The sequence below is a fragment of the Rhopalosiphum maidis genome, chromosome 1 (genome assembly GCF_003676215.2).
Source record: "Rhopalosiphum maidis isolate BTI-1 chromosome 1, ASM367621v3, whole genome shotgun sequence".
In the NCBI taxonomy this organism is placed as follows: Eukaryota; Metazoa; Arthropoda; class Insecta; order Hemiptera; family Aphididae; genus Rhopalosiphum; species Rhopalosiphum maidis.
The window spans coordinates 12,157,513-12,179,236 of NC_040877.1; the positions used below are offsets into that span (position 1 = coordinate 12,157,513).

Sequence of the window (21,724 nt, forward strand, 5' to 3'; positions counted from 1 at the left end):
TTACCTACTCATATTATACGCTTAGCCCACTCCAAACAAAAATTATTAATTTATGATTAGGTATGTTTATTTTAAATTGTCATTTAAAACGTCGCTTTAATGTATGATTCTTTATTCTATAAACAAATCAAGAATCATTATCATTATTATTAAAAGTGGCCTGAAATAAAATACTTCGTCTTTAATTTTAAATTAAATGCTATGTAACCGCCTATATTATAGAAATTTAATTATTTTATAATGATTCCTTATGTTTGAGGATTTCAAATTATTTAAATGTCTTATGCAAATGATTTACTACAGCACTGCTGCTGTGTCGTTAAATATGTATTATGTTTAGGTAGATTTTTATATAACCACACGACGTATACTTATCTTGGTGTTGGGCATAATTTATAGCTATCAGTGTATTCTTGATTGTGTCACTGCGTAAATACATTTGTATAGGTATATAATGAGCTATATATGTATACTATATAGTTATATACGACTATTATGAATATATTCTAGTATAATATGCTTGGGATATAAAAGAAATAAACGTTTTGTTGTGATCATGCGTTATGACGTAGGTAATATATCGAACTCTATAAATTGGATATTAGTCGCAACAAAGGTAAGGGCTTATTTTATACATCTCAAGCGCCAACGAGTGTATAGGTAAAAAAATTATCATAGTATGTACATAATTATCAGTATGTACGTATTATTAAAGTTATAATCAATTCGTACATAACTCACGTTTGTTTGTTTAAACGTACATTTTGAATATTATCATAATTATAGGTCTATAGATTAATTCATTCATGTGAAAACAATGTGAGTATTATACCTATTTTTAGTTCTACGACTCGTTATATACTCGCACACAATAAGAATTTAAATTATATTTATTTACAATAACAGTTCTAAACGACTTAACAAAAACACAGCCGTCAGTGGCAAAATGTGGCGTTCACTTTGATTAAAATTTGAAAATTTGATTATTGTTTAATTACAAAAGATATCAAAGCATACCTAACAATAAAATGGCTGGTGTAAAGTTAATTAAAAATCTTCGTCTTGCTTTGTAGTCGTATAGAATTTTTGTTCGAAAAATATTTTGCAGCAATTATTACACCAGACGCCAACCTACACCAACCTAGCTGTTTTGTTTTTAACGGTCAATATTTTATTTGTTAATATTATAGCAACAGCATTATGATAATTAAAATACATTTTTAGTTACCAGTTACGTAAGTTACATCTAATTGATTTTCGTGGAGTGTTAGTCAAATATATAAATTCTTCGACGAATAATAATTAATTACCCATGTATGATTTGTTTATTTATTACCATATTCTAACGAACTACTTATCGAGAAACGATCGTAGACGCGTTAGTTTCTTGGTGTTCAGTCTGAGTTGAGGTAGGCAGGTAATTTATATTATACACGAAACGACGAAACAAAAATAACAAGAAAAACTACTATAGTATTTGTATAAGGTACTTTATTTATAATTAGCCTCAAGGATGTAGTGTTATTTAACCATCATTTTGATATATAATATTATAATGTAATTATAAAGTATATAATGTGTATTTAACAAGTCCGAGTGTTAACTGAAATACTCATTGTTAAAAAACGTGGTTAACGCTTAACATCATTCCAACGTGAACAATCAATTTTTTAATTTATCATTCTGGAAATTAGACATAAGCAAATAGTGTTGTATATTAATTTCACTAGCTTGACTCATTATAATATTAATAATAAATGATTATAAAATAAATAATAATTATCCATAACAATTTATATTTGTAATTGGGTAATATTGACGTAGTTAATGGTCATGCACTATTTGCGCCATGTTATTCACTAATATTTAATACAAATACTCAATTAAATCAAAATTTGAAAAATAATTCCCACTCGATACTGCTGTATAATAGGATTCCATTTTGTTTAACCCTTTCAAGCACGAATTTGTTGACTTTAGACTTAATAATAATGTATATTGATTGCACTTTTGCTATGTTTTGATGTTTTAAATATAGGTATAGACGCGTAATATTAAAAAAGAGAATATAATTATTAATAATTTATCATAAGAATTATAAATTAATGAAAATATCTATTGCTATGTATTAATTATTAAAGCTTTCCAAGTCATAAATTTTGCGTGGAAAAAAATGTTATAATTTATAAATAATAAATATGTGTTAAAAATTATGACATTTATATGTATTTTTATTGTTGCGATAAAAATTATTTTAAGTTTAATGGCAATACATTTCTAAAAATGAATTGGATATTTTTGTTGTAAAGTATCCAATTCTCGTTATTATATGGGTTAATTAAATGTTAATGAAAAATGAATACCGTATACCAGCGTTTCTCAACCTTTTTAGTCTCGCAACCCCCCCTCCCTATCTATATTAAATATAAAATTTATCATATCGTTGAGAAAGCCAAATTTTGAACGAAAGGTTCTTTTTGTGAATCGGTGTTTTATTATTTTTGACCATCGCGACCCCCGGGTTGAGAAACGCTGCCGTAAACTATATTCAAAATGTATACCAACGTATAATATAATAATTCTAACATGTAAATTATATGATAATGCCCAAAGTAGATGTATATTTTATACACCTATAATAATATATTAAAAAATCACATCATATTATTCAAATATAAAACTGATTGGGTTTACAAAATAATTCGATGAAATATTTTTTATGCTTTTCAAAACTGTAATCCTACGCTTTTTAATTGAGATGAGTAAACATTTAAACATATAAAGACTCAAATTGCACAAGACAATATAATAATTTAAAATATACGGTGCGAATTAAAAAATAAATGTCGATTTGTGAGACGTCAGGTATAAAACGAACGATTCAGGTCATCATTTTTTCTCTTCCGCAGATAGTACCTACATAGCGAAAAGAAACAATCCGTTGTCCGATCGACGAATTTCGCGTAAACCAAAAAAAAAAAAAAAAATGTTTAAACATGCACAAAAATGAACAAAACATAACGTCAGAATAACGTTGTAAGCAGATTATATTGAAATTATTATTATTCCGATTGCTCGTACACTTTATAGTCCGTAGACTAGAAATATTAAATTATTAAGCCGTCTAACACCGTTGTGCATTATAATGGCTGTACAGCAATTGTTTTTCAGTGGGAAATAATATTATTATGTGCATATTATAAATACTCTATACGCCTATCACGGAGCCAATACTATTATTATTATTATTATTATTATTATTATTACTATTCACTCCTACAATTATTTACGATCGAAAATAATAAATTATACGCTGCCAATAAATACCGTTTACCATCGGATCATGATGGCACATACGATGCACCTCTGTTTTCGTGTTCTTAAAACACAGGATCGTATTTTATAATAGTATATTGTAATATATTAGATAATATTATTCTATACTATTATAGAGACACCTCATGCACAACGGAAACCCGATATCGTCCTAAACTTGTCGGGTTTCGTCGAGGTGTGAAACGTAAAACGACACTTGGTGCTCCGAAACACACTCTGTGCCTACTTTCAATATCGATTTTGTCGCAGTTAAAATATCTAATTTCTTAATATTTTGCAGTAATAATAATAAGAAAGAACGAGGAACCATTGGTTTTCTTTTTATATTTATTTATTTGTAGTTTTCGTCTTGTTTCTAAGACTGAGTAAGACGTACGTGATTATAATATTGTATCATATTATGATACAATTATAAATATTACCTTTAACGATAAAAATAATTTAATATATCAACTGTAGTAATAATGAATTAATATATATATATTATGTAATATTTTATTTTATCTTATTTTTATAACAATATAAAAAAATAATAATATTGTAGAGGTAGTTTAATACACTGTTCTAGATAACAAAAAAAAAGTAAATCTAAAAATTAAAAATAATCATTGTGATAATACATATCTTTTTTAATTTAAACATTAACAAAAATATACCTGTTTAATAGTGATTGGTCAGAAAACCAACTGGAGGTTTTCATATATACATACTCCGACACTCGTTTACAAACTAATATAACCAAATTAAATTTCTTTGTCAAAGTGTTTCAATACGTTAAATGTTTAACTAAATAGTAAGTATATTAGTACTTAATCCTTATTGTTAACCTTTTTTTGAGACAGACAAAAGCCATAGCTGCTGCGACTTTTTCTAAAAAATAATAATAAAAGTAGAGGTACTTGTAATTTTACTTAGCAATGAAAATTATGTGTACTATATATTACCTATATAATTTTGAAATACTGTTTATCCGTAATATGACTAGAGATACATAGCTACTTAGGTGCTAGGAGGTCGTTCTAATGTTTCTTACAAAACATACTCATTATATAAGTAAAAATGTTCTCTTAAAATGATTATTAATTATCCAATTTTAATGCAATTTTATTATAATTATAGACCATAATAGAATATGTTATTACTTATTTATATAAATATTTTACAACAATAATTGAGGAATCTTCATGTATGTATACAATTATAATGATAGGAGTATCGTAGATATTTACAAAAAAAATCAAAAATATACTTATACAATATTTCTGCAATATTTACATTTTAAATTGTTCAAAAAATATATTTTATTATTCAAACAAGGTTTAAGTGGTATAACATTCTATACAATAAATATATAATATTCTATTACTATAAAATATAAGCTACATAATATGAATAATTCAAATTTAAGGTTTTTAAAAAATAAATGATTACCTTTGTAGTGGAAAAAGTATTTGATTTATATATTTATTATCTTATTAGCTACACAATATTTTACAGTATTCTATGAAATATGAATCCAATGCATATTGGTATTATGCATGTATAGATAATATTATATTATGCACAATAATATTATTACCTATTACAAAGGAAATATACGTTATTAATTTATTTTATATCCAATGTCCAGGTTAAGTGAATTAAATATATCTTCATACTGTCTGTTTATGATGTATAGATACATAGGTATACAACGAATATAAGTAATACAACCTATTAATATTCCATGATATAATTTAAATGTTTTTGCAAAATCTAAAAATATATTTGTGTATGATGAATGATGATTAATAATAGTAAGATGAGTTTCGACGCGATGTAATCGCTCAGCTGACAGATATGCTACCTAGGTACAGGCTTGTACGGTCTTACATAGTATCAATAGATTATTAAGGTATACAGACCAGGTAACAGACCGTTACATTCCCTATATACTTAGATATTAATTAAATTATTAAAGCAAACATCGACATCAATATGAATTAAATATTATTATATGTGGTGGTTATAATATAATTATAAAATGTATAATAGTATATAATTGATCACATTATAATATGTTTATGTTGAGTCTTAGATGTATAATAGCTTCTTTATGGTAATTGCGGTCGTCGCGCTCGAGACCATCCGGTGCATAATATTATTACTCTTGTTTTGTATTCAAAGTTTATAGGTGAGATATGACCATAACGGCTGACTAAAACAAGTCGTATAATATAATACACCTTAGTTGTGCTCATGGGATAAATTTAATAATATTATATTATATTATACACTTGTGTCCGTTAAAAATAAAATTGTAAAATTGTCCCTACAAAGGTTCTAAAATAATTACACATGTAAAAATTAAAAGGCTCGAATATTATATAGCACACTCGTTTTTACTGAGTAAAAGTGGTATAACTAAAGCGAATATACGCATATACTGCATGTGTCTAATACATAATACCCAACGGCCAACCTGAATTAAAGACACTGAACTACCATTCCAATGGTTAAAAACAAGCAAAGTTCGTAATAAATTAACCGTAGATAATTATAATACTGTCTATTTTTTCTTCTATGTAGAATCTATCTCTTAGTATAACTATAAATGAAATTGTATCTATTAAAATCTATATTAATGCAATTTTAATTGATAGTTCCACGCACTTACAAGAGAATCCAGCAGCGTACAGCACATGATAATATATTGTAATATACGAGGTACCTCGTAGTTACCTTCTATTACGCTCGACTAATCAATTATTTTTATTTGTGTAAAAATGAATCTTTTTTTACTTGTCCTCTATAAACTCAAAAACCACTGGACCGTATTAAATAAAAGTTATACTATAGATTCCTCGAAAATCAGGGAGATTTTGTGCCTTTCGTTTTTCAATCCATATATAGGTCACTATAGGGTTGCTCGCACGTGCGTTTTGTTTCACGAAAATCAAATTTTCTTGTATACACACAGCTACTATTGATATTGGTAAAAGGTAATAAAATAATTCTCATGATTGGATATAATTTTCTGTACTGTATTATATTTTTTCATTCAGGCCAATAAAGCTATTCCATATAAATATAAAATTGAGTAACAGGCAACATGCACTAATTATACACAAGAAACAAAGTATACTTATAGCCTGCTTATAGGTATAACAGCTGAAGCTTATGGAATCAACAAATTCTCGACCGATTTTGACGATTCAAGGAAGGTTTGAATAATATAAATTAAACCAGTTATTTTAGGGCGGTTTATCCGCTATAATAATAATAATATTAAAAAAACCATAATTTCATTTATTTCTGCTTGTAATTTGTTATAGGTATGTACGTAAGAAAAAAGTTACTTTCAACTCTACGCCGCAGGTGGGTTACTCGTCTTGGTCTTATTTATCCCCGGGTAACGCCGGGTAAAACAGCAAGTATACCCATTAAAATACATGCCATAAAAAAAATCTGCGACCAACAACGTACAAATTGCTGTTATTATTATCATACCGCAGTCGTCGACCCGCGCGATAACATAGCTGCTGCGGTAGTATACCTATCCGGCCAGCGTGCAGCGCCCAGTAGAATATTTTATAGTATAAAACATTGTCGGACCGTTTTCGATACACATGCGACATGCGAATATATTGCGATACACGTATTTTCGTATATACACAATACATATATTTGGGTAACTAAAGTACTTATATAGGTATATATACTATTATTATATTACGTTTTGAAACATTCCGAGGACGACACAACCAGTGTTTAACCTGTTAACGTTTAAATTCGAAAAACTCGTACACGCATTTGTTAATGATTATAATAATAATAATAATAATATTAATACTCACACACACACATTCTATGTATATAATATAATAGATACAAAACGCCGATAATCTGCGGTCTGTGTGGTCTCGCGTCGTTTTCGACTGTTATAATATAACGTTATGCTATTTGCGTGTGCGCGCCACACCGGGGCGACAGGGCCTAATACATAATAAATATATATACATACACATTTATTTATATTTCATAATATATATGTGGGTATGTATATATATATATATATATATATATTTATATATTTGTGTGTGATTATACACTGTACGCGGCGTATTAGCGCGGGACACGCTGAAGAACGCTCTTGGAGAGTGCACGCGTAGCCCCGGCCATAATATTTTCTGCGTGTGTATATGTACGTGCGGCGGATACCATACATCTATAATACCTGCTGGCGCTGGGTTAATAAATAATTATAGACTCGGTGCCTTGCGCTTACTACGGGACTGGTAAACAGAGAAAAAAAAAACCAGGTAGGCAGGCAAACTGGATTGATCATGTTTACCGAACGGACGTGGAAATTATAATAATAATGTATGTATAAAACGTACGTGTATGTGTACATAGAGGTAATACTGTGTGTACGCGTAAACGGTAATTCTTGGTGGTGGAGGAGGAGGAGGAGGAGGAGGAGGACATGGGGGCGACGGCGATTTGTACTTCGTTAATACAATATGTATTATTTTTGAGCTGCGGACGATTTTATATATATATATATATATATATATGCTATACGATTACGATTGAATGCTGCCTGTTTCGAACGAGTAATTTATGAGTTTTATAACTTAAAAGTAATTAAAGATTAGATTAGCCGAGTGGAGTACTACGGAAATACCTCGCAAAATTATTGTCTATTATTCCGCTCGCATAAGCTTTAAACACTTAAGTATATATAACTTAAAAATTATACTCATCCGAGTTTCGATTTTAATGAAACGGAGTACTTCGAAAAATATTCTGCTTCGGGATATGAAATTATAAATGCATGTTATCATTAACGAAAAACTGAAAAAAGTAATAAACTTAAAAATTATATCGATAAAAATATAAATTTTTAAAAAAAAATGTTATTTTGATTGAATATTATAAAAGGAAAATATTTTTAAAAAAATGTTAATAAATTTGAAAATAATAAATGTACAATGATAAAATAATCACCCAGTTTGTTTATATATATATATAATATTTATACAAAGTTTCTTCATCTAAAAATTATAAAAAATCATAAAATTTTCAAACTAAAAGATGAATATGTAATTTAATATAATACTGCGACTCTTAAATCTTTGCGATGGTAACAATGTTTAAAACATCAAAATCATGTACATTTTATAATGAAATGTATAAATACGACAATACGAGAGAACGAGAGAAGTTTAAAACGATAAAGCAAAAGATAAAAAGATAGAAAATTCCATTTAGGTCAGTTTTCACTGTATTCAGATAATATTAAGTTAAAAATCGATTAAGTAAAATGAGATATTTTCGTCCTGTCTCGCGTTCTGTTTTCAGCAGTTTTCACTGGTTCTGCAGTTAGAAAAATCATAATATTTGGGTACAATTTCTTTGCATAACGAACATGATGCATATTGCACATATAATAATATAATATATTTGGTTAGGTTACGTTATATGATATAAATAATATTTATTAAATATATTATTATATGTCTAGTGAAACCTCCCTTAACGAACACCTCCAAACAACGGATCTTTTTTTTAGAATAAACTACACAATTTCTACAAAGTGAATACTTTTGATATTAATCTGAGAGATTCTACAAACGTTTTACCATAATATAATTACATTATTTTTTCCTATTTATAATAAGATTTTCAAAATATTTTAACTAACTTTTATTTGTTTAACGTATTTATACATGTACATCGGTGTTGACTTAAAAGTTAATAATTAATAATCAATAATATTATTCATGCGACAATTTCGTCAAAAACTAGTTAAAAATCAACCTAATATATTACTATTAGTAGTATTAATAAAATTAAATACTTATAGGTAGTAATTTACATAAGACATTATAAAATATTCAAACATAGTGACCAACAAATCATATCTTAGAATCATTAAATTCAAATGTTGGTACATTCGAGATTAAAAATCTACTGTACAACAGAACATAGATTAAAAATTCATATTATAATATTTTACATATAATTCATTTCGTTTATGAACAGAGCGAGTACTTAGCGTTTTTAATATTATTTGTAGATTGTATTTACCAATAACAGTATGGAATTCGACAGACTCGTATGCAAACCATTAACAGTCTTTATTTCTGTTAGAGATAATAGAAAATGTGTTTGTCTTGTGTCTTGTGTTGTAAACTGTAAAGGACAACTGCATCGTACACATTCAAAAATTAATAAGTAGTTACATCAAAAATATATTTAATGTACTATCCATAACCTTTAGATGGGGGAACGGTAATCAATAAGTATCCACGTCAAAAAAATATTTTCATAACCTCAACTGAAAACTAGATAGGTAGATATTTTGGTGATTAATAAACGATACGGGACCACCCGGTCCTGTACTGTGATAAATAGTTCCCACCCGTTTCTGGTTTTAAAAAGGTAAAAAAAAAAAGATAAGTACATGTTTAGTTTTTATCTTTCCTCTAAATTTGGTATCAGATAAAGCTCTCTCTAAAGCGTCACTGAGTACTACACCATTACTATTTACTGTTCTGGTATACGATCTTTGTAAATGTATTCAAATCGTGTGAATATCGTGTAGGTATGTAGTAAACGCTGACAACCAGATGCTCAATATTGCTATCCTAACGGCATGGTAGTCCATCTATAAACAACTAACAAAAAAAATGATAATTGTTCGCCGTCCATTAGCTCGATATTGATTGTCGTGTAAACACATTAACATAATAAATTAAAATTTCTAATGGTACTAAATGCGTTACTAGATAAATATTACTTATAATTATATATAAGTCGGATATTAAAAATACGTATTGGGCACTGATTTTGTTTATCGTAGTGTTCCAACTAAGGACGTTTTGATCGTTTAATTTTTTAGCAAGCATTCGTTCTTCTATTCGTCATTGCTTGCATTTGTTGGGGCGAAATCAAATGCTGTATAAACGTTTGAAACGATGATGGTAACAACATAATATTATTATTACAACAGTGTACTAAAAATGTATAGTGATGACAATAAAACAAAAACTACTATTTCCCCTTTTTGATTAATTAGACGCAACTAAATATACATCACCGTATTTATTTTGTTTTATTCCGGTGAATCCGTACAAAACGTAAAAACACCAAATATAAGTAAAATATAATATTTCGAAACGAATAAACAAGGTTATTAAGAATTGTCATAATTAATAATAACAAGTGTTCGCTGTTTTCGTAATTTATATACAAATACTAATAGTCTGTTGAACAATTTTTATCATTACAATATTATTAAAAACAACCCAATGCGATAATGGTACCTATTTAATTTATAATAAACCTAAACCATATAGCGATAATTGAAAGTAATTTAAAATTTGAGAATATTTATTTTATTCTAATAACTAATAAGCTATAAGATTTTTACGCGAGTCTACAGAGGTTTTATTTATTGCTCAGAATATAATATTATTATATTATAGGTAATATAAGATTTTGGAATAAAAATAAGAGTACCGTTTTAGTTTCGCACGCTACCTTGGCTAATGTCCAAAAGACCTGGCCAATATTCATATAGCACATAGTATCTATACGTACTTTATAGCCAGGAATTTGTATAAAATAGTTTCGTGCATCATTTTTGAAACGACGAATTTATTTAGGAAATAAATCATCAACTTGACTGACGTCGGATGCCTTACGTGATAGAAATCATTTGTGCGCCTTGTAACGAAATGTTTTTTGATCGTCATAGTTAAATATTATGAATTATTGAATTGAGTAACAAATCGGTTTTGAATCGCATTTAATTGTAGAGCTTAACGGTAAATAATAATACTAACGATCAACAATAAATATGTGTATGTGCAGTATGTGCACACATCGCATACGTGTGCATGGTGATTGCTATACCTATAATTATTTTACGCAAACCTTTATATGCATTCATAATATTATGCATGTCTTAACATATACACATATACACAATGTACATATTCAGGTTTTTGTTTAACCCAAAATATTATCATAGGTCGCGTAGGTAATATAACTTCAAAAATGTCCTTCCGTTAGTTATTTGAATTTATTTCATGATGTTGACATTATCGAATATAATAGTTTAAATTTAAACATATATATTTTGTTAAATTGTAAAATTGAGTACAAAAAAAAAACGCTTGTTTTTTACAATTTCATTAGTATCACGAGGAAAATTTCGAATTCCCCTATTTAAAAAATATGTTTAGTGTAACAAAAATAAAATTGTATTTTTAATTAATAATTTTTGATCATCTAATCTTGTACTGCTAAATCGTATTAATTGATAAAATATGTAAGCTCGAAATATTTATTTCTAAACAAATAAAATCTCTTCGTTTTTTTATTAATTTTAATTTTGTAAATAATATTATGTAAACGTTGCGTATTACTGTGCCGTGTTCCACACAATATTTTACATAAAATAAATATTATTTTAATGACAATTCCACCATTAATTACTATGCACTATTCATTATAAATGTAAAATAATTTCGCACACATTAATATAATTTATGGGATTGTAATATTGTACTATCATTTTAAATTTGTAGTAAATATGTTTTATACAGATTATTATAAGATACTCAAAAGTATCCTCTATCCGTGACATGGAAAACCTATACAAATAATAGTGTAGTTTTTATTTTAAATATTTAAATTTATATTTATTCTCATTATATAAATAATATAATGAATGTTATGACATATATTATTAGTACATTTGTTTTAACAGCAATTATTATAAACTGTTATTTTATCTTTTGATATTTTGTCTTTTTTTTATGTATATTGTCCGAAATATTGCCCTGTGCAGAACAGATGACGACAGTATAGTATAGTTGCCAGAAAAAAAAAAGTATGTTTAACAAAAAATCTCATTGCCAGCCAGCAGAACTGTAACAGACAACGGGGAGTTAAGCTCAGGCTGTAAGTACGAACGAACGCGTCAACCGAGTGTCGTGTGATGTGCTTTCGGTAGTGAATATTTTTTCTTTTAGGGAGCTCGATGGATCTTAGATGGATTTTGATTATCGCCCTGCTTAGCGTCAGAGGTAATCCTTTTTCTCATAATATATTATAATTATTATTATTTTGTCTTATGAAAATAATAATTATTCACGTGGTTAAATTGTACACATACCTGTAGGTACTAGATTCGTGTACATGTTTTAATAGGATAGTTTTTTTTTTATATGATATATAACATTAAAAAGTGTATTATAAACATTCGTATTTTTTATTTTAATAATATAGCATATAATAAATTATAAAATAAACGACCCCATTAGGTCTGTACGGGGAAGTATTATAATTGGAATATGACTAAAAGGCCATAAATACTCTATCTGAGTAAAAATAGTATAATATATTAAACCGTTTGAAAAATATCAAAAATGTTTTTAAAAAAATACTTTTATATATTATATTTTATATAATATATGTATTATACTACATTATTTTTTATTTTTAGCAAATGCTTATACAATTTTATTTATCATTATTATTATTATTATTATTATTACAATAAATTATCGATAAGTACCTAGAATTTCTTAAGCAACTCAACGGGTTTTGTTTAATTTATATTATAATACTAAATTACTCATGTATATAGTAATTAACTACAATCATATTTTAACTTTATATTTTTTTTTGTCGTTTTCTTTAAGTTTTCAAATATTACATATAATTATATCTTAAAATTATTTTATTATAGTGTAATGCGTTTAAGATTTTATTAAACTTATTATTCAATTAGATACACAATAATATATTTAGGTAGAAATGTAAAAACCATTGGAAAGATCTCATTCGTCATACTGGTCGAAATTGTTACATTTATTTTCCGATTAAATTATTTTTTTTTTTTTACTTTTAAAAATGCTTGAAAACATTTACATATTAGCAAAACCATTAAGATAGTATTTATAGATAATTTAAAATGTCCTAATTCGTCTGTATAAAAACGCGAATTTTCATAAAATTGGAAACTCCCTTGCTCAACGCGATCTTGCCGCTCGCGACATTTCTATTTCTGTAGGGGCATTAGGTTATGTTGTGTATTAATAGTGTACCGACAGAACACAACTGGGACACTCTGGTTGCAATTTTCTATTTTTATATTACCAGCGGCCGTCTGGGATTTTTAAATACTCTCGTTGGCGATTATTTTATTTTTTGATCAATATACAGTCATTAGTCATTACCTTATATTTGTATTAGTTGTATTATTTTATTGTTTTGTCTATTGTCGATTATTTTTTCTTTTTTATTGTTTTAATTCAGTACCTTGTCTATCTAATATAATGTCTTGTCTAAAACTGATGGATCATTTACTATTTCATGATTCAATTTTACTCCATCGTTGATTTTGGTTTAGATACATTTTGTGAAACTTTTGCCAGTGTACCATCGGCGTCTATAGCTCCATCGGAGGTGGACTGTCAACCATACGTAGAGAAAGCCATCAAAGAATTAGTTACTCCAGAACCTATTGGTAGTTAGATATTTAAAATTTGTAAATTTCGTTGCATATTATATTCAGGAAGTGTATCATATTCAGGAAGTACAGAACGCGACCAAAACATCCAGAATGAAAGCCCCACAAGTGGAAGCACTCCAAATGATGATGTTACAGGCTCGAGTTCTCAAGATGGTAATTCTCCGGATGATAGCGGACAGAGTACACCACCCGAACCGGTAAAATAAATTACTGTTAATAATGACTACGATATGATTAAATTTAAATTATTTTTTGTATAATTTATAGGAAAAGTTCGAAAAAGAAGAAGAAACAACCAGAAACGAAGTAAATTTAAATGAAAGCGTTGGTGCAATAAATGAAATTGAAAATCATGATAATGAAATAATCAAAGCTGAAGAAATCAGTACAAATGGAACAACAGAAAATAATCAAGCACATAAAGCTGAAGAAGAAGATAGTGAGATTGAAATCGTTAATGAAGAAGAGGAAAATCTGGAAAATAATAGTATAAACGTCGTAGAAAATGAAGTAATAGAACCAAAAGAAGAAATTGTACCTATTATTTTAGACAAAGATGTAGTTAACAATAACTGTGGAAATTATAATTGATATTGAAGACATTAAAATTAAAAATGCTGACAAAATAGTAGAACCTAGTGTGACTAAGATACAAGTAGAAGAAACGATAGAAACTACTAATGCAAACATAAAAACAGAAACCCCTAAACAATTATTTAAAGGAACAAAAAAAAGGAACCCAAAATATTGGAAATTTGATCCAGATGACGAACCTGAAAATACTGTTCCAATTGTAAAACCAAAACCAAAAAGAAATCTAAAATATTGGAAAATTGATCCCGATGAATTTCCACTCGAACAAGCACCTAAACCAGCCGAACCTCCGAAATTACGTAATCCTAAATATTGGAAGCTCGATCCAGAAGAAGAAAAATTGTACAAGTTAGAGAAAGCTAAAAAGACTGAACAAATAAAATCAGTTCCTCAAAAAAGTAAAAGAAATCCTAAGTATTGGAAATTTGATCCAGATGAAGAGACAAAAGAAGTAAACGCCGAAAAATCTTCGACGATTGATAGTACGTTAAAACAAGATGTAAATCAAATTTTCAAAGGAACAAAAAAACGAAATCCGAAATATTGGAAATTTGACCCTGATGAATATGAAGATGAAATTAAAAAAGAGCCAGTAGTTAAAATTAAGCGAAACCCTAAATATTGGAAATTCGATCCTGACAATGAACTTGACGAAGCTAACAAAATGGCTAAAGAAGATAAAACAGAAGAAAAAGCTCATAAAAAAAATAAATATTGGAAAACAGATGAACAAACTGAAGACATAAAAATAATAGAAAATAAAGAAGAAGATAAATCAAAACAGAACAAATATAAGAAAGTAGACGAATCTAATGAAGATATAAAAAAAATAGATCAAAAAGAAGAAGAGAAACCAAAAAAAAATAAATACTGGAAAGCAGAGGAAGTTGAAAATATAATACCCAAAGAAATAATAACACCAGAAGAGCCAATCGCTAAAAAAAATAAATATTGGAAGACAGAAGAAACAGAAAAACCAAAAGAAGTGAAAGATGAAGATATAACAATTAAAAAAAATAAATATTGGAAAACAGAAGAAAAACCCGTTGATCCAGTAAAAGAAAAATTAATTGAAACTCAAAGAACTATGTATTGGAAATTAGACGAAGAAGTAAAACCATTAAAATGGGAAAAAGATACTAAAAACGAAAAAATTAAAACTACTGGAGGTAAAAATAATAGTTCTTAAGAAATTCGTTGATAGACAAATTTCTATGATTATTTTTATGTATTTAGATGACGTCACAATTGAAGAATACATACCAGAAGAAGATTTGACAATGGTAATAAAATTTAATTTAATAACTTTTAAATCATAACGTTAGCTTTGCATATTATTATAAGTTAAACAAATTAACGCTGACTTAAAAAATATGTAATGTATTTTTAAGTAACAATTTCTAAAAAAAAGTTGTAAATTATAAATAATAATTTAATACATTATTTGTATTAATTTAGGATGAAGTGGTACCAAAGAATCTAAGAAATAAAAGTCATATAAAACAAACATTAAAAATAGGCGAAAACACTGCACAGTATGATAGTTTTCTATCAAAAGTTGTAGATACTACATTGAAAGAACTAAAAAAAGTGTATGAAGTGGCAATCAAACCTTTGGAAATGACTTTCAAGTACCGAGATCTGAGTAACAGACATTTTGGAGGTAATTAAAATTGTTCATACATAATATATTCATTTTAAAATAGTTATTAAATCATACTATTTATTATGTTTTAGAGCCAGAAATATTCTCTAAACCCCTTATTTTATTTATGGGACCTTGGAGTGGTGGTAAATCTTCAATAGTTAATTATCTTTTGGACATTGAACATTCTCAATTTGCATTAAGAACTGGTAAGTGTAAGTTCATTATGCAGACCAAAATATGTAATAATTACTTTATACAATTTATTCTTAAAATCAAAATATAAATTGAAAATTTTTTCTTAGTGTACTTAATATTAATAGGTATTCAAGATATTTATTATAAGTTCTAATATATTTGAAAGTTATTTTTAATTATAAATTAAATACTCAAAATCTAACCTGGCGTAATTTTATGTTTACGAGTATAAAAATTATAGTATAATATTGATCATTGCGTAAAATAATTTTTAGTTCTTACATATAATAATTACTAATATAATGTAATTAATTAAATTATATTGAAAGTTTGTGAAAATATACATTATTTAAGTAGTAGTGGATTTTCAACAATTTTTTTTCTTGTAATGAGGGGGAGGGGTCATGAAAAATAATATGTAAAAATTATATTTTATAATATGTATTATATTATAAATTGTATAACATTATAAAAGCGTCTAGGGTGGTCTAGACCCCATGGGCCTCCCCTCCGAAAATCTACCACTGTATATAGGTTATCTTAAATCTTAAGAGTAGGACAGTAGATAAAATATACTGTCCTAAATGATAAGAAGACTCAAATTTCTAACTTAGTTTACTAAATATAAACATATTATTTCTGTATACACATTGTCTAATACTTACTACGTTTACTTGCATTTAAGGAGCGGAACCATCTCCAGCTTATTTTAACATAATGATGTACAATAATCGCGAAGCGATTCTAGACGGAACGCAATTAGCAGCAGACTGGACGTTTTCGGGTCTTCAGAAGTTCGGACAAGGTTTGTTGGATAAGCTCCGTGGACTCAAGTTACCTCACCCTTTATTAGAGAAGGTAAACATTATTATAATCTTTAAGTACATTGTATACATAGCTTATGGTTTCCGATTTGTGGTGTCATGAAATACGTTCATACAGTAATATTACCCATATAGAATATAATATAGATATACTTGTAACAAATGACACTCATTATTTTGGTTTTTAGAAAATCTTTGCGTTTTTATGTTATATTTTTTAGTAATAACCAATATAATTTTATAAATTTTATCACTTCAAGAAGAATAGTTAGATGAATATTTTTATTACAAAACAAATCAAATACTTACCTATTGTAAGAATAGTTTATTCAGTTTTTATTCGTCCACGTTTTATCTTTTAGTAATTAGATAACTAAAACAACAATGGAAACTATGTTACATTGTTTGTTGCTTTATTAACTTTATAGTGAAATATTATATTATGTTTTATTTTATTATATTTTTTTTTTTTTTTTTTTTTAATGAACCAATTGAATGACTATTTGTTATTAAAAGACTTACCTTATATTTTGTAGCTTCGTAATACAAACAATCGTGTGTGTTTTTTCCGCAGGTAAACATCGTAGAGATACCCGGAATATTAGAAATGCGTAAACACGTGGACCGGGTATTCCCGTTCAACGATGTGTGTCAGTGGTTCATCGACAGGGCCGATATGATATTCTTAGTGTACGACCCGGCGAAATTGGACGTAGGCCCGGAAACCGAAGCAATATTGGACCAACTTAAAGGCAGGGAATATCAGGTTAATAAGACGTATTATATTAAAGACGTACGAGTATATAGACCATAGACCATAGAGTATATTTTATTACCACCGTTAGGTAGGGTTTATTTTTTAGTTTGGTCTCTCGCCTAACAACGTTGTTATGCACATGTCTATTATGTACATTACTATATTATAATTATATTATTAATAAATAAAATTGACGCATTACATTTGTTTTCTCTATATTTCTCTGTGTCTAGACAAGGATATTGCTAAATAAGGCTGATAAAATTCGTGCTGAAGAACTGATGCGCATACAGGGAACACTCATATGGAACATAAGTCCGCTCATGTCCAGTGCCGAGCCTCCAGTCATTTATTCGGTGTCATTATGGTCAAATCCATACGAAATCGGGTCTCCGGCCAAGCTACTTCACTCACAAGAACTATCATTCTTGAAGGACATCCGTTCGGCAATCGACAGGCGTGTTGAAAACAAAATAGCCAGTGCTCGGCGATTCGCGGTACGTATAATAATAAAAATTTTAATATATAATTTTGAATTCTATAGAATATATATATATATAGGTATACATAGATTTTAACTAAAAATTACTCAATTAGAACATATTTTTACAGAAAAAAATTATTATATTTTTTAGGGAATAAATATATAATTATATTGATATTTAATCAAAGAGGTTTTTAATTTATTTATTCTGTTTTAACGTCTTACATAATAGTCATATAAATTTTATAGATTTCTTACGATTTAAATTATGAGAATAGTATTTTGCTCTAGAAAAAAAAATAAAACAATAGAATGTTACATGTTAAAATACGGGTTAAAAATTAAAAACATAATTAATCAATTGTTACCTTTTTTTTTTAATGAGTCAATAGATTTAATAGATGTATAATATAGTTCTTCGAGCTATAATAGGTACTAATTAAACATTTATTTTCGAGGTTTCAAGAATCAATTTGAATCCTCCACTGTTCTAGCCGGTTAAATATTAGGTATAACAAATCATCCCGTACCTACGATATAATGTTATATACTATTATAATAAATGATATTATAGTTGAACATTTTATAAATAATTGTATACATGATTATTGTGTCACAATGGTGTGTTACAGGTGAGGGTGCGTAACCACGCTAAGATGGTCGACTGTTACTTGACTACGTATTACAACCACAAGTCGTTCTTCGCCAACCGGAAGACCGTCAGCGATGACATCATTGAGAATCCACAAAACTATCACATCTACGAGGGCCTGAGCACGTTGACTAACATATCGAGATACGATCTGCCTGATCCGGACGTGTACCGAGACTTCTTCCGGCTTAACCCTGTGTATGAGTTTAAGCGGCTGTCCGATACATGTACGTACTTCCGAGGTTGTCCGATCAACAAACTGGACATGGCCATTGCCTACGATCTGCCCGACCTGATCGGTCAATACAAAAGACAAGAGGAGCAACTGGTGGTGGAGACGCCGTGAAAATGCCACGATGAAGTTATCCGAAACCCATCGTATATACAGCTGATATATTATATTGTTTAATATTCAAATATTATGGTTTTACCAATTATTTATTCGTTTTCGTGTAGAATGTTTTTTTTTCTCTCTTTGATTTATATTAAATTGTTAGATAATAATATGTGTGGGTCCGAAAAAAAATGTTGCCATTTCAAATGAACAAAAAAGTACATCTTAAAAACGTGACAACTTCAATAACAGTATATTATAATATAATATCACAGAACAGATGAAATATGTAATCTATTCTGTGATAATATCATGTATATGGTCATCAAGCGACGTGCATAACGGTAGAAACCGCATCATAATATTATCGCGGTAGTCTTTTTTTTACGACCGCCTTTTGAATTTATTAATTTTCGTTAATTACTATTTTCGGTCGAGTAAGATTTTGGGACCAGTGACGTGTTTAAGATGCTATTTTTAAGTTGGAAATGTGAATCCAACTAAATAAGATGCGTTTACCATATAGCGGCTTCCAAAACGGCTAGTTTGTTCACATAATTTATTGGCAATTGAACTACTCTGTGGGAGGTATGCGCATGTACATCGTATATTATTATATACAGGGAGGTGGTGGTGTTTTCTCCGATACCCCGCATGGTTATCATACGGTAAAACGAGAAAACACTACAGTCCGCCATGTATATATTGTGATTTGAGTTACACGAATGTTATATGTCAACAAACGAATTTGCAAATTATTATGAATATCATGTTTAACATGTATATCTAATATTTATCATCTACAGTTTAAGAAATATTTAATTAGAAAATCTTAATTGTGTTTTTTTCAATTATTATTAAATAACTGAGAGGTATATTTTGTATCTACACTAAAAATAGCTAGTGCTCACCGTCTAAATACCTTATATAATCCAAACCGCTATGAAATTGAATTATTGATTATATGCTTACAATTTACATATTGTAAGTAATAGATTATATATAATCACAGATTTATGAATAATATTAAGAACTTTACAATTATTTTTATTTTTACTTGTATATATTTAAATAAAACTATCAAACGGTTAATATATGAAGTTTCTTTAATGAAACGTAAAAAATGAAAATCAATATTTAGTCAAATTACTAATAATAGTAATTACAAACATCCATTATTCGTGAAATTTAAATTGTTTTTTCTACATTAATTGAATTTGGCTCAAAATTCAAAGACTTGACGTTTATATACAACATATAATATATACCAATTTATATGCTTATATAATATGTGGGTGGCATTGTATAATATGGTATAAGTGTATAACTGCATGTGTACATTATAATTAAATGCAGATTTTAAACTATTTTTTAATACAGTACCACTTTATTATGATAACAGAATAAATAATTATTTGTTTTGGAAAATAATTCAAAAACCTATAACCAAATTATAGGTTTGATAGTAAGTAAATTGGCTCTAATATTAAAGCAAACAACATAAATTGGATTCTCCTGAACGCAAATTTGCTGTATGAAACAATACATAAGAGTCGTCCTCTTTCTTCCTATGTAAAGATTTATATGCGCTAAAACCTAAAAACCATCCAAATATTTTCCAAAAATACTTAAATATACGCGCTTAGATTCTATGAAAAAAAAACATTTATTTCTTTAATCATATCTAATAATAAACTATGAACTAATAACTAATACAAAACTAATATCAATGTTCCTAGGTCTGAATCGATATTTTCTTACTAATAGATACGTAGGTACTAGGTATGAGGTACCTGATAGAAAAATATCATTACAATTTACTTATTTACCTATCTGTACCTAACTGTTGGACATATCCAGGTAATCCGCATAATTATATATATACCTATATTAATTTATTTCAAATATTTTTTTTTTATGTTGACGTTGTTGACAATAATTACTTTCGAAATTCATAAAAATACGTACATTTTTACTAAAAGATTTAATATACGTAATTTATTAATATTATTGAATAAGTCCTTAAAGATGAGAGAGTGGCGTTTGAATCTCAAGTTTGGTCATCCAAATTTATGATAATCAGTGCTAAATACGTATTAGCATAGAAATAAATTCTTATACGTGTTTATGTTTGGCGGGGCTGGAGAAAAGTGTTTTTCCTTATGCAAAATCTAAAAGATGCAAATTTCAAAAATAATTGTGTGAATCGCGAGCTTTATATAAGCTAATTATTTGCATAAGAAATTACAATATTATGAATGTGGAAGGGCAGGGAAATGTACATTATTTTCAAAGCAGCCGTTATATCGTGTGTTCAATTTTAAAGGTAACAGGAAATATTTCGAACCTTTAATTTGATTCGGGTTTTT

General features: G+C 27.9%; 1 protein-coding gene across 1 annotated transcript; it reads left to right on the forward strand.

Moving 5' to 3' along the window:
- The first annotated feature begins 12,258 nt into the window (after positions 1-12,258).
- LOC113560949 (sarcalumenin-like) lies at positions 12,259-20,381 on the forward strand. The gene is given in 12 exon segments (XM_026967086.1): positions 12,259-12,416; positions 13,745-13,861; positions 13,928-14,064; positions 14,135-14,440; positions 14,442-15,630; positions 15,698-15,744; positions 15,920-16,124; positions 16,199-16,315; positions 16,990-17,162; positions 17,703-17,894; positions 18,119-18,382; positions 19,002-20,381. Coding segments are annotated over 12 exon segments (3,159 nt in total). The 5' UTR covers positions 12,259-12,370; the 3' UTR covers positions 19,368-20,381.
- Positions 20,382-21,724: the final 1,343 nt, after the last annotated feature.